General features: G+C 43.4%; 1 protein-coding gene across 1 annotated transcript in view; it reads left to right on the forward strand.

Moving 5' to 3' along the window:
* Nucleotides 1-2,019: 2,019 nt before the first annotated feature.
* Nucleotides 2,020-14,416, forward strand: part of MDGA2 (MAM domain containing glycosylphosphatidylinositol anchor 2) — a 693,384-nt gene continuing 680,987 nt past the window's right edge. The window contains exon 1 of the mRNA XM_010967002.2: nucleotides 2,020-3,551. Coding sequence (XP_010965304.2) covers nucleotides 3,272-3,551 — 280 coding nt within the window. The 5' untranslated portion in view covers nucleotides 2,020-3,271. The remainder of the gene's footprint in view (nucleotides 3,552-14,416) is intronic.

Consider the following 14,416-nt stretch of genomic DNA (forward strand, 5'->3'; position numbering starts at 1 on the left):
ATTTTTATTCTTACTGTTGTATAACCCAATTAATGGTTGCATGTGAAATCTGCCACCATGTGCCCTGGGACTTTCTTTATATAGCACTTACAGTGTCAGCAGAAGTAGCGGTCTTGTGTTGACCAATGCACCCAGTCCACTAGATTGTGTGTTTCTTAAAGGAAGGGATTCTGTTCTATATAGCTTTGAATGGTCAACACACAGGATAAGACCTGACCCAGAGCAGATACATCTGGCTATTTCCTCAATTGAAGTAAATTGTAAAATAGGTTCTCTAAGCTCTCTATGAGCTCCAGAAATTTCACTCAGGAACTCTGGGGGCTCCATGAGTGGTTGGTCCTTATCTAGGCAGACGTGTGCATTACTTGAAGAGAAAGGCCTTGAGTTCCCAAATCTTATGTCCTAATATCGAAGGTTAAGAAAAGCAATCCCTATTAGGGACACTTAGTCTGGGTTCCTTTGTTAAAGTGATACACTGATACACTTCTGGGAGTAATAAAATATTTCAACCTAGAGTCTTGCAATCACTCAAATTGCCTATGACTCCATAAACAAGAGTCGGAAAAGCACAGTACAAATATACAGCTGAAGTACTATTTCAGAATGTGAGCAGCTAAAATCTGGAAATGCCTCATGGATGAGACACATTCTAAGTTGTCATCTGAGAGAGGAGTTGCACTATACTGGCCCTTGAAGCTGCTGGGCTGCAGTAGACCAGAATTACCTACTTTTAAAAAACTGATCTCCAGAAACATAACCCCCCACCACGACCACCAGCTGACCAGTGAGTGAGCTTCACTCCTTCTCCTTCAGAAATGCCACACATTGAGCTTTGCTTCTCGAGTGATACTTAATTCCACCTATGTGAAAGTGGCATTTCATAAAGAAGGGGTCCTCAACACTGTGAGGTATCTTTTGGGGCCTTCTAAACATTCTTGGCTCTTCTTACCTTATACCCAGGTGGTAAGCACCAGATCACACCCTATAAAAATAATATGCATAATTCACTTAAGTGAGGAAAAGGACCTTGGTGGAAACAATGGGGACTGTTTATTTTCTAGAGCTTGGAGGCCCTCCCCCACCCCAGAGGGAGGTGGACCTGCAGTGTGTTATACCAGTCTATTATGAGAGCAGATAAATGAATACTATTCTCCAGATTTTCCACAGCAATTGCTTTTTTAACACATGTATAAATGCACGTTTTTAGCTATTTTAATCACTTCTTTATCCATATGTTGTTTGAATAGTGAAGAATATATTCCACAAAGTAGATTGTGCGCAGGAAGCACTAATTATTGAGGCTACAGAAACAAATCACAAACCACTACAACATTCCCAGTTTTCCCCTATTAATTTTAGGTGAAATGTTTCTAGACTAGTTCCAATGTAAATTATAGATGCTTTGCTTTTTCTAATCCTTTTGCAACTATGAATTTCTTAAGCTCCTCAAACATCAGAGCTAGGTCTGCCCCAGTGAGAGACTCGTCTTTCACAAAAGAGAAAAGGTTTTCAAAGCAGTTAACTTTAGTAGGAGACATTACATATTAAATATACTATGCTCTGAACTCTTCGTGTTTTTCCCCTAGAGCCTTCATTGCTGTGATGACCATATTTCCATTTAAAAGGACAGAAATAGGGAAGAAATGAAGCCGTTTCCAAGTGCTGTGGCCTGTTCTGCCCTCTAGTCAAGCAGAACGGATCCTGGGAGACCTTGGGCGGCAGGGAGGGGATAGTCTGTCCTGTAATTACCCCAGGTCTAAGGTGGTAGCTGGCCCTTCCGCGTGCAAACACAAACACTGGCGTCAGAAATAATCACGGGCGTCCGCCGGCGCCGGGCTCCGGCTGATGGGGGTTGGGGGGCTCGGCGGAGAAGGCTGGAGGCCGGAGGCCGGATGCTGCTGGCCTCGCGGAGCCTCTCGGTGCTGTCCATACTGATGAGCTCCGCGGCTGACACAGGAAAGCAGAGCTTAGGAGGAGCCGAGGAGGCGCGGAGGAAGGCGACTGAGCCGCGCACCCGGCTTTGACGTCGCCCGGCTGCGGCTAGCAGCTCGCGCTCTCAGCACGTAGCGCACAACGTGACCACACACAGCCTTCCGTTCCGGCAGCCCGCTCTCGGCTTCGTCCTCCTCCTCCTCCTTTTCGCCTCCGCGACGCGCACACCCAGGGATTCCGGCCCGCGTCGAACCCTGGGCGCTCCGCCGCCCAGCCCGGGCACCTCTGCCGCAGCGGGGGCCCGAGCGGCGACCACGCAGTTGGTGTCCTCCTCAGGCGGCCGCTCCCGCGTTCACCTCTGGATGCCAGCACTACGTTAGCCCAGGCAGGGAACCCCTTCGGCTGCTCCCTCCTCTAAACTCCCGTCTTGTCCCGACCGCCCCCACCCCTCCACCTGACGGGGGCAGCGCGGAAGCGAGGAGGACGCGCGCGGAGCCGGTGGGCACGCGTAGACGTGTGTGCGATCCGGTCTCTGCTTGGCATTCTCTCTCTCTGGCAAGTGGCGGTGCCTGGACTCTGCTTTCGGCTCCCGGAATTGGCGCGGCCGGCTTGAGCCCCCTCTTCGCTGGCGGGGCGCTAAAGGCTATTTTGGAGAACCGTGGCGGTGGAGGCGGCGGCGGCGGCTGAGGCTGGTGCTCGAGAGAGCTCCAGACGCACACCCTGCGCACTGTCGGTCCCTCTCCTCCTTCCCTCTCCTCCCTTCCCTTCCTCCCCACCCCTGTCCCCCTATCCTCAGTCCTCCTCCTCCTCCTCTTCCTCCTCTCCCTCCTCTCCCCGCTCGGCGATGCGAGCCTGTATCGTGTAACAGGATTGGCGTTGCAATGGCAACTGATGGAATGGGGGAAGGCAAGACAGCAGGGCTGGGGGCTCCGGACTGCGGGCGGGCGGGCCCCTGCCGCCGCTTGACGCTCCTCCGGGGACCTTCGCGAGTTACTTTGTAAAGGTGAACCCAAGCGAGGAAGCCCCTGCTCGGTGCCCCGAGTCAGAGGCCACTTCCTGCTCCGTGGCTGCCCGCGCCAGGCTCGCACCGCTCGGCACACCCGGCCCTTGCCCGCAGCCGCCGCCAGCCCAGCGCGCCGCCGCCGCCGCCGCCGCTGCGGAGACTCGAGCCCGCTACCCTGAAGAACACTTCGCCTTACCGCTCCCCTTCCCATCACGCCCCCTGCTCCTCCCTGGCGTCTGCGATTTTCCCAGGAGCCCGGTGTGAGTGCGGTGTGCGTGTGAGTCTGTGACCGGTATTGTGTTGTGAGAGTGTGTGTGTGTGTGTGTGTGTGTGTGCATGAGTGTGGAGTGTGCGGGGCTCCTGCGCTCCGCTCACGGTCGCCGCCGGGGAAGGACGGACGGACGGCGCTTCCCGCTTCGGCGAGCGGTTCCTGGGCACCCCGGCTCGGCCGGGGAGCGAGTGGAGCGCGCCCGGCTGGCCGCCGGCCTCCAGAAGGTCCCGCTGCGTCCTCCCTGGGCTGGATATGTTCATGTTCACGTGAAGATGGATTTAGTGTACGGTCTCGTGTGGCTGCTGACAGTCCTCCTGGAGGGGATCTCTGGCCAAGGAGTGTACGGTGAGTGGAATCGCGACGCTATCGTGACCTTGTGATTCTTCGGTAAGATAGGCTAGTGAGCGAAAAAGCACGACTCGCGCCGTTCCGGGGCCCCTCCCGACGTGGCTTTTGATTTACACTTCATCACGTTATTGGGAGCGATAAGGAGGCGGCCGCGCGCTGCGGATTGGGCTGCGAGCCGCTCCCCCAGCGCCTCGGCTCCGGCTCGGAGTTGGGTCGAGCCGGCAGCACCGCGCTCCTGAGAAAGAGTGGCTTTGCACTTGATTTATCCCCTCTGGGGACCCGAGCTCTAGCAGTCTTTGATTTAATACTGATTTGGCTCCTTACTTGCTTTGGTGTCGGTGCCCCGGTTTCCCCCTAAGGAAAGCTTCGAATGTGACCCCAGTGAGCTCCCCATTCCTCTCCGCCCACCCCCCGCCTTTTTGGGGGGATGGAGTGAATGCCTACTTGACTTGATTTTCTAGCTCAGGAAGTGGGTTGACAGTCGAGTTGCGTTCTGCACCAGCCGTTGCCATGAGTACTGACTTGGGGAGGGGAAAATAGCAGGCAAGATTCTCTGTGCCAGACACAATTAAGGGACGTGTTTATGTGAATGGATGAGCAAATGCATGAATGAACGGACCGCCAAGTTCGCGCGTCTCGGCTCCGGGTCAGGACACTAGTTCACTGCAACATGAACACAATCTCAGTTCTCAGGAAAACCCAGGACCGAGAGAGTTAGGACCCAGAGAAAAGCAAGCGTGTTCATTCGGATGTTTTTAAGTCCTAAGGAGCAAATCCAGGTTCCTTCGCCTGTCAGCAGTTGGCATCCTTGGCTTTCGGGACTGAAAGATACATTCACACACCCCCTCCAGGCTCTGACTGAAACGCGCGTCTTCTCCTGGGACAAGCAGGCGGTGCCTCAAAGGAAAAATAACTTTGTGTTCTCACGGTGTGGTGAGAAGGTTAGAACAGCCCTTCGGGGGACAGCAGGCCAAGTCTCGCCTACAGCTCCCAGCCCAGGGCCAATATCCAGAGAATGTGTGCTGGAAATTTGGCCCACTGCCTTTGGTCTCCCTCGTGGGTTTGGACCCCAGCGCTGCAGTGGTAGCCAGTGGTTGCCCCGGGAAAAGGGCTGAGTGTTGGTGGAAGTGCAGACCCTAGAAGTGACTGCGGAGTGGGCACGAAGGCAAGGGGACCCTGAGTCCTCAAACTCTCTGGGAACCTGGAGCGCGCAATGGGCGGGAGTTTGGGAACCCATGAGGGAGATCGACCCAGCCTTTACTTTCCACTGTGTCTGGCCCAGTGCTGAGCAGCGCTGGTGGCGGGGAGAGGGTCCCGAGCAGCCAGCACTGGCCTCTGCTGCACCTCATCTGGCACTCCCCTTTCCCATCTTCCTACTTCCCTACTTGGCTCCCGCCAAGAAGTCTTCACTCTCTCCCTCTAAGCATGTTAATTTCCCCTTTCTCTTCATTCTCTTCTTTCCCCAAAGACGGGGAGCTTGCGTGGTGGTGGTGGTGCTGCTGCTGCGGCTGGCAGTGGTGTGTGCAGGAGAGAGATGCTGAGACTCCTCGAAGGTCTGATGTCTTGGCTAATAGCAGGAGGTGGGGCCTTGTGCAGAGCAGGAATTCATTTAGTGTTCTTTTGACTTCAGCTGGACTCTGATGTCCAGCAGCTGCAAGTGGATGGGATTCTGGGGATGGAGGAATGCTGCAGACAGAGCCTTCTTAGGGAGCTGTTCTTTGGTATGAGAGATTCTGAATTCTGCTTGTCCTAGTCTTTATTTCTCTCTCTTTGGTTCAGATCATCCCAAATAAAAGGAGTGTTTTTTTTTTTTAATTTTGTGTATGTGTGTGTAGGAGATAATGTGAAGTGAGAACCCGGGGAGGGGAGGATGTATGGGAACTGTCTGGATTAGAAATGCAGAGTTCCGTTTTTCTGTCACTTTGTGTCATTCAGATTATTTGTCCTGGCAAGTCTCGTGTTGGGCAGTGGAAAAGTGTAAGATCTACGAGTGGAGACAAGTAGGGAACAATTGCATCAAAACAGTCCTGTGCCTGTGCTGCTTGACAGTGAAGAAGGATGCATTTCTGTTACTGAATTGATCATTGTGATGAAGCTGGTGGTCTTTTTTTTTTTTTTTTTTTAATATTGATGTGGTTATTAGTCACTTAGCTAGGAATAGAATTGGCTTTGTGTGAAAATTAGTCAGCATCGCTAGTCGTTATAAATGTCATAGCTATTAGGTGGGTGAAAAAATATATTTATATATTACTTTTCACATATCTTACCACATCACAGAAGTGAGACTCTCAAAGTGGGAACCCTTACCCTTCAACACCAGCATTACCTGGGAACTTGTTAGGAATGCAGATTCTTGGGCTCTCCCAGACTTTCTTAATCAGAAATTTAGGGGGTGGGACCCACATTCTGTGTTCTCCACCTCATGTGCTGCATATGCTCAAGTCCAAGAACCACTGATAAAACTTCACGTTTCATTGCTTTGACTTTGTAAATCATGACCTTTCTTAACATGAAGTATTTTATTTTTATTTGTGGAAGCATTTGTAGAGAAGAGTATGGTTTTTTTATTTAGGGATAAAATATTGATCAGCTATAAAAATGACATAGGTATAAGAGTTAATGTAAGATTCTAAAGTGTGTTTTGAACATTTTACATGAAGAGCCTTGAAAATGATTAATTAAAAAAAGGAGGGCAATTATAAACAGAGACTTCAAAGACCTAGATAGGGACTTTGCTAGCATAAAAGTCTATATCCATGTACCCCTTTATTTGCCTTTTTTTTGCCAGATGTAAAACCATTCATGTTACACACAAAATATTATTTCTTAATATTGTAGCTAGGTTCAAGAGGAAATAAAATGATTTTATGGGTAATTCAGGCAAAATCACTTCACTATAGCCAAAAATTAATTCCATGATTTAGAAATGTATCATTGTAGCCTTTCTTCTTTGAAATAGCTAGTCAGCCTTTCACTCTTCTACTTTTAGTCTGGAGAACTCTGAGCATGAAATTTAGAATTTTTTAAGTAACTGAAAATATTTGTTTTAATGCCTAAATTATATTGTCTAGAGTTGCTATAATATTCATCCTGTAGTGCTCAATCAGCTTGGCACCATGTGCACTACTTAGGTATTAAAGTTTCTCCTATAGACCTAGGAACTTATTGTCATTTATCTTGGAATATGGCTTAGCAGACTTACTGCACAGTAGCTGAGATTTGTGTATGTGTGACATTTGGTAAGGTAGGTTATCCTTTGACTTATTCCTGCCTGTCTAATCTCCACCAATGATTCTGATGTCATTAAAAAACATTTTTAAAAACTGGCATTTTCCCCTATAGATATCTATATTTGTGTAGTTTTAAAAATCAATTTTTCTCAAGTTATATATTCTCCCTTCTTGAATTTTAAAAAGTTATTTGTGCTCAAACTTTTTCCTGAAAATAATTTTGGAGTTTTAAAGTTTTATTTTAATTTTCTTTTTTCCTATATTAAACATCACTGAACACCAAAAAGTCATTAAAGAACAATGAACTGGTACCCATTTTTGGTGTTATTAATTTTGTTGCACTAAACCCATTGCGTTAGGTTTAGGATAACTGATTAAACATAGCATCAAGGGTCACAGTGTAAACCCCAGCTAGGTGTGTACTACTGAATACTTAGAGCTGAGTGATCCAAAGTATTTTCCTAGTTTTGAAAGTTTTCTTTGTAAGTTATTCTGTGGATGTTAACTGGGATTTTTTTTTAAGAGAACCTGTTGATAATATGTAATACTGAGAATCAAATTTCCTGTAAACTTCACAGTTTTCTTGCTTAAAAAGGAAAAACTGCTCCTTTGCCACACATTGTATTTTTACTTCTGTTATACTGTTAATTTCCAAGGAGGCTAGTGAAAGATTATAACTGCTGTAGCATGGGACAGATCCCCACTACAGCTGAAAAACAGAATAAATGTCTGTGTCTGAATAGCTTTTAATAGGAGCCAAATTGACCAATGACTTGATATCCTAAAATAGTTAATGTACTGCCCATAAATAGCTTGCAGAATGTGCTAGAAGCAGTAAATAGAAAAAGTTTATCAACACATATGTATAACAAATTAACAAGCTGTATTCTCTCAATTTAATAATAACAACTAACCTCATAAAATCTAAGAATGACACCTCAGGCAGTAGCTAACAGAAAAGACTTGGTGGAATTGAGAACATGGGGATAAGACAGGAAGGATCTGGAAGATATTTCAGACTGTTAGTGGGTTGAATCTAAATGCACAGATTGACCCAAAGGGATAAGGATGCTCTGGAAGGTCAGTTGATCATTACCTCCAGTCCCAGGATGTTGCCATCCTCACAGCAAAGTTACCCCACAGTGCATTGAATTGTGGTTTGGAGAAACCCTGTGATCAGATACTGCTTTTGATTGAACACATTTTTAAGGTGTCAGCCTGTGGGAGGAGAGAGGAGATGATTTTAATAAGTATTACTTAAAAAAAGTATATCTGAAGCTCTACCATATACAATTAGCTCTAACCTTCTCTCTTCCCACTCCTCACCCCACTGTCCATGTGTGTTTGAGAATACACACACACACACATACACAAACTCACACACATACATACATGCACACATACCCTTAATCATCACCACTTTGGTCACCATTACAAGGAAAAGTGGGCTGTCCTTTGTATCTTGGGATTATTTTTGTCCATTCACAGTTGTCATGTTGCTGAGAATTCGCATGCCAAACGAACAGATTATTTTATACAGTGTTACTTGCTCATGGCTTGTCAGTGCCCTGGGAAGCCCCTAAGTGGACTGTTAACTATTTAAGATTGAGCAAGTTGTACATCAAGCCTAAGGAATCATTTTCTAGAGAACAAATCAGTGAGGGTGCTAGTGTTCTGACAATTAGGAATTAGAGGTTAAAAGTTTAGAAACAGTTCTGGTGAATGGATGTCACAAAAGAAATGCAAGGAAGGCATTTTTCATGATTCTCATGATAGTGGCTTAATTTTATTAAGTACTCCGGTGCTGACTCTTCTTACGGATATTGTGAATATTTTAGTTCTTGTTTTATAAGGCAAACCACTTTAAACCTCTTTTGAGAAGCAGGATACAAGCAAACTTTTCTGAAAACACATGCTCTGTATTCTTTTAAAACTCATTGTTTTAATGTGATTGAGGTAGTAGGGCTCATGGGGATGCAACCTATAGCATGAACCTGTGGGTTCAGTGTATGTTTTAAGACGGTGTTAGGAATCGTGATCTTGGGTTGCTGTCCAGCTGTAGAGGTAATCCACTCACGTTCTCCAACCTGGTCCTCATGCTTTGGGAAGAGTCTTGGAAGAGTTGGGCTCAAGGCTTGCAACCCACAAAGTCAAAGGCAGAGAGCCACCTGGTCCTGGAACTGAGCTCTAGAGCTTGGTGATCTTTGTTAGCTGCAGTGAGCCTAAGGGAATGTGCTGTCAGCTCCCAGTTGAATTGGGAAAGATAGTAGTTTCCTTTTGGGCTGTTTTGGAAGGACAAGCAACGTATCATATTGAATGCATTTCAAGTATGAATAGGGTGAACGTTTTTAGCTTCACTGTAATTGCCATTAACTGAATGGTCCCTCAAAGTGAAATTTCATTTCTTTGCTTCAGTGACTGTCAATGTAAATATATTACTTAGAGCAGACTGAATAAATGGTTTCATTCATAGAACACTGTATCCTATTTTTATTTTCAAATCCAATTAATAAACTTTTGGCCCTGTAAAATCATGAAGCTGTAAATAGGAAGGGACTTTATGATGACATTAAATCATCTCACTAATTTCAGGCGCAATGGCTTTACATTATGCTAGTCAGTTGATGGTCCTATGCTGTTTGTGAGATTTCTTTACAGAAAGAAATTTCACAACTCTTTTTTTCCAGAGTCCAGTCACATTCACTGGATGGATGTTTTTTGTTTGTTTTGTTTGTTTGTTTGTTTGTCACCTTGCTAAAATCTCTCATCTCCATTACTGGGGCATGCACTTAGTTATTTCCCTTTTTATTCCAATACAATTCCATTTTTTTCTTAACTATACCACCTTGAACTGATCCCAGTTAAGTTCTTCTATATTGGTTTCTTACTACTTTTCCAAGATACTATGCTGTTTCTAATCTTGTGTTTTAAAGCACTTTATTTCCTATCCTGTTGATGTAATTGATTGAATTCAGTAAGAAAGATGATTTCCATTTCATAATCCAAAGCATACATTCCCCAGGAGTTTGCAATTCACAGAAAAGGATTTCAAATATTAGGAACATTTTTGGGGTCTATTACACATTTACTGTAAACTTATCATTTAAAGACATATTATGGTAGGAGCAAAGGTATTAGAAATTCTGATGTAACTTATTCTTTCTGTCTTTTAGTATGCCGCCTCTACAACTTTGCATACAAATAGGAGACGCCGGTTTCTTACTGTTCCCAATAAAAACTATTCCAAGGAGTGTTGTGTGGTTGGCAGATGGGGTCAAATATGTGACATGTTACCTTATCTGCAAGCAGCATATTTCTTGTCCTATTTTGATGTAATGAGAATGGGAGGGCTAAAAATAATGGAGTGATTCTGTGGAAAGGGAAGCATGTATGTCTTAAAGAGGAAAAGTTGGTTTGTAGCTAGGTCTCTTACAGTCCTAAAGGACAGCACAAAGGTCATTGAGATCTCAAAGAGGTCAGTAGAAAATCAGATGCTAGCCTGAAAAGGCTATTAGAAAAATGCATCTACCCTTTAGGTAGTAGCAAAACAGCAATGTTTTTTTTTTTTTTCCTGAAGAAAGTGATACTTTGTTTGTGTGTGACAGAGGAAGAAAAAAAATGTCTGTCGTTCCACTGAAAGACATCTTCAGGGAGATTTTTCTAGTCTTTTGGAAGGGAAAGATGAAAAATTCTTAAATAGAGCCTGTGGTCCCAGTGGACCAGATTATCCTACCGGCTAATTGACTATACATAAGGAGAGATAGGCACTGATTAAACATTGGGGCATCCTCTCTGTTATTTCTGAGTGGGGCTGTGAACTGGATTCAAGCCTCACCTCAGATCTACTTCCCACTGAAGAAGAGGAGGCTCCCCTGAGTATCCTGCGAAGGATAAAAAACTCTGAGGAAGATGCCTGACTTCTCAGAAACTGTTACCAGTAGGAGCTGTACAGATTCTGGGCAGATTTTAGTTAAGTTCTGGAACTTCAGTCAACAAAGTAACATGTGGATAAAACATGTAGCTATGTAGTAAGGGCTGTGAAATCAAAAGAGTTTTCAAGTTGGGGAGATAAAGCCAAATAGAAGAACAAACAAAATAAGACTATGAGATATATATAAATATATATGCCTAGACGAGAGAGAACATTTATATCTGCCATAGTTGGAGGAAACTTGAAAAAGCTAGTACATCATGATTTGAGTCTTGAAAGGGAGTTGGTGTAATATAGGTAAAGAGGGAGGAAAGGGCATTGCTACAGCTTGGATCTCAGCTGCAGGAATGGTGGGGCAGAAAGAAAAATAACCGTGCAATAAGTATCTGGCATTAAGCCTAAGCAATTTCTCCAAAGTTTATCCCACCTAGAAAGATATATCTGTCTCTTAACTTCTGCCAACTCTGTCTAAGTCCGAAGTCTGTAGGTCTGTGAAATAAATGTTATTGTGTGATACTCTGGAACTTGCTCAGGTATTTATGTCTACCAAGTTCCCAGGTTTGTGTGTGTGCACCATGAAGCCACCTGACCTGCTCATCAGAAGATAAGAGAGTTGTCTCTAAAGTTCCTGTGGGATACTGAGCCCTCCCGAATTCCAGGCAGACTGGGGAAGCTTTGAACCTACAGAGCAGCTCCTTTGGGAGTTAAAGTCAAAGACTTTTCAAAGCCTTTTTAGAGTGCCTACTACTTAGAAGCGGTGGACTGTGGGTCCAGAATGACTTAAAACATCATGTTGTTCTTTACAAATGTACAGCCACTGAGATGAATGCATGGCCCTTATGAAAGGAGAGGTATGTGCTTTCATTATTGTTTTTTTTATTTTTTTATTTTTTGTTTTATTCTTGCACAAGGCAGCATGATGTGGTTGAACACTGTTGGGGAACTTGGGCTTTCTCCTTGTTCACCTACTACTTTACTGTGTAACCATAGGCAAAAAACAGTCTTAATCTCTCTATCCCTTGGTTTCTGTATCTAATAAACTCTTGGGAAAGTGGGCTGTTACACAGAGAAAATGTAAATAACAGCAAGAATAAGAAAGTGTGGTTGCATTTTTATACCATGTGTAGAGGAAGAACTCATAGTGTCTTAAAAAAAAGTGCACTCAGGTAGTCCAGCAGTTGGACCTCATGGAAAGAGTGCCATTTGGTTCTTAGAACAGAGTAAGGGGCTAGGAAGTAACAAAGAGCAAGTAATTGTTTTCTGGAAAAAATAATTCCTGTCTATCAGTCTAGCAGAAAATAACTCAAATGGTATATTTTTAAATAGTGCATGTAATATTACATGGAAATGCTACGTGACAGGCATCTCACATGCACGTGTGGTTGGTGTTGCTTTGCAGACTAGTCTCCTCTCAATCCACATGACCCTGGAGTTTCTCCTTTTGCTCCTTAATGGTGGGGCGCTAGCACCCCCCTATTACTGTCACCTAAAACCTTATGGTTATGAGTATATTTATATATGTTCAAATATGCATATAAATCTTGCTTTTGTATCAAGGATTGTGAATAGTCTCAATATCCTGCCATTTTGAGACTAACTGAAAAATGGTATATAAAAATAATACATCTAGATGGAAAAAATAGGTATATATTTATAAGAATACAAATAATTGATAATTTAAAAATAAAAGCAGAGAAAAATGAGGATAAATCATTAAATGGGACTATCACAAATTTATCATGTATTTGGTCCTAAAGTGACCAAAATTGCTGTTTCTCACCTAATCCCCTAAACATTTTTAAAAAATCTATTTTTTACAATAGAATTTTAGAATTACCTGTAAAGGCTGGAACCTTATTCAACATTAAACTGTAACAGCTACATACATAAGATAGCATTTTTATATGCAATTTATGTTGATGATCCTTGGCAAGCACTTGGTTTCTAATTTTTGAGGGTGAAAGGTAATTCACCTCAGTAACCTCTGTTCATATACCTAACTCGATGGGAGAAATTCATTAGGCTAGTTTTCTGAGTGTCAGAATATTACCTAGATATAGGTTGGGATTATTGGTCAGGTACTTCTGTAACCAAACCAAAAGGTCATCTTTACTTAGGACTTTAGATAGACAACAGAATTATTGGTTGAGTATAATTTCCCCCATCATCGGGAATGAACAATACTGACTTTGCTAAGCATGTCCCTTTAAGCATGTACACACAGTGGACTCTGTGACACGCCATGCACAGATTTAACTGATGTGTAGTTTTGGAGTTGGTATTTGTCTTGGTATTTCAGAGTTACTAAAGTTATTATCAAGAAGTTCTGTGGTTATTATTTTTATCCTGGTTCTGAACCCTTCCTTTTTCATGGCTTATTCTACACCATTATTATGATTCTCCCCTCAGTCTTTTACTCACTCACATTTTTCATTTGATTCGTGTTTCACACCGGACTATACAGCCCGCACCCTTTCCTTGATGGAGCTGCTATATTAATATTAAAATTTTCAGTGTTAGTCCACAGTTAATCAAAGCTCCATCTTGGGCTGATTTTGTCCCTATTTTGTCATGTGTAGATTCGTCTAAGTATAATTGTCTGAGGAGGTGCGTCCCTCTCCCATTCTGACCATTCCCTGCAATGTTGTAAACTGTGTAATGACATCATCACTGTGAAGAGTGGAGCTTAGAAAGCTCCCCTGCTTTACCCAAGACAGAAGAACTCCCAGTGGGCTGCAGCCTTTTTTACTCAGAGTCTACTTACTCCCTGAGTATTTCCTGTGTCTCACTAACAAACATCCTCCCAGTTGCAGCAGCTGGTGTTGAAAGAGTTCCTCTTCTTGCTCCCTGTGATCTGGTGATTTACTGTGGGACTCTATTATAGTTATATGATTTTGGTTAATATTTCAAAAAGTACTGAAGTTTTCAATTTTCCGTCGTCATTGAAAACTCACTCGTTAATACTTAAACGCTCTAAACTTACTTAAGCAAAGAAGTACTCTGAAACGTTTGAGTTTAATCACCTCTCCAGTTTCAGAGAAAGTTTAAAGAAGAAATCTATCTACAGACACAAAAACTACATACGTATATATTTGTATATACAGTTTGTATGTATATACATTAAAATACAGATTCATATATATATATATATATATATATATATATGTATTAACTTTCTATTTAAGTAAGTGTGTATGTGTGGGTGTGTCTTTGTATTCATGAAGTGAGTCTCAGGAAATCATAGCTGAACTTAAGACAGCCTGAGGAACTGGATGGCTTTCTCGCTTCCCTTGCAGAGCTGACTGATTCAGTGTTGAGCGCAGGCATGCAGTCTCTCACCTGACATCAGGCATGCAGTCTCTCACCTGACATCTTGTTTTTAAATCTCTTTTGTGATAATTCGTGTTTATATTGTTCACCAATTTATAACATTACCTTCAGAAACTCACATTACTTCTTTTATCTTCTATATTTTCTCAATTGACAGAAGAGAAAGTTTTCTCAGCTGCATAACAGCAATATATGTACAGCTTGTTTTATATACACAGTACACAGTAATGTGTATACTTGAAGCCCAATGTCACCTGCATACTCAGAAGACCTTCCCTCCCGCTCTGTTAGCCAACTCTTTATACTGGCCTTTTCTCGTTTTTCAAGTGGGATTTTAGAGCATCAGTCATACCTGTCTTCAAGCGTGGATT

This window comes from Camelus bactrianus, chromosome 6 (assembly GCF_048773025.1).
Source record: "Camelus bactrianus isolate YW-2024 breed Bactrian camel chromosome 6, ASM4877302v1, whole genome shotgun sequence".
Taxonomy (NCBI): Eukaryota; Metazoa; Chordata; class Mammalia; order Artiodactyla; family Camelidae; genus Camelus; species Camelus bactrianus.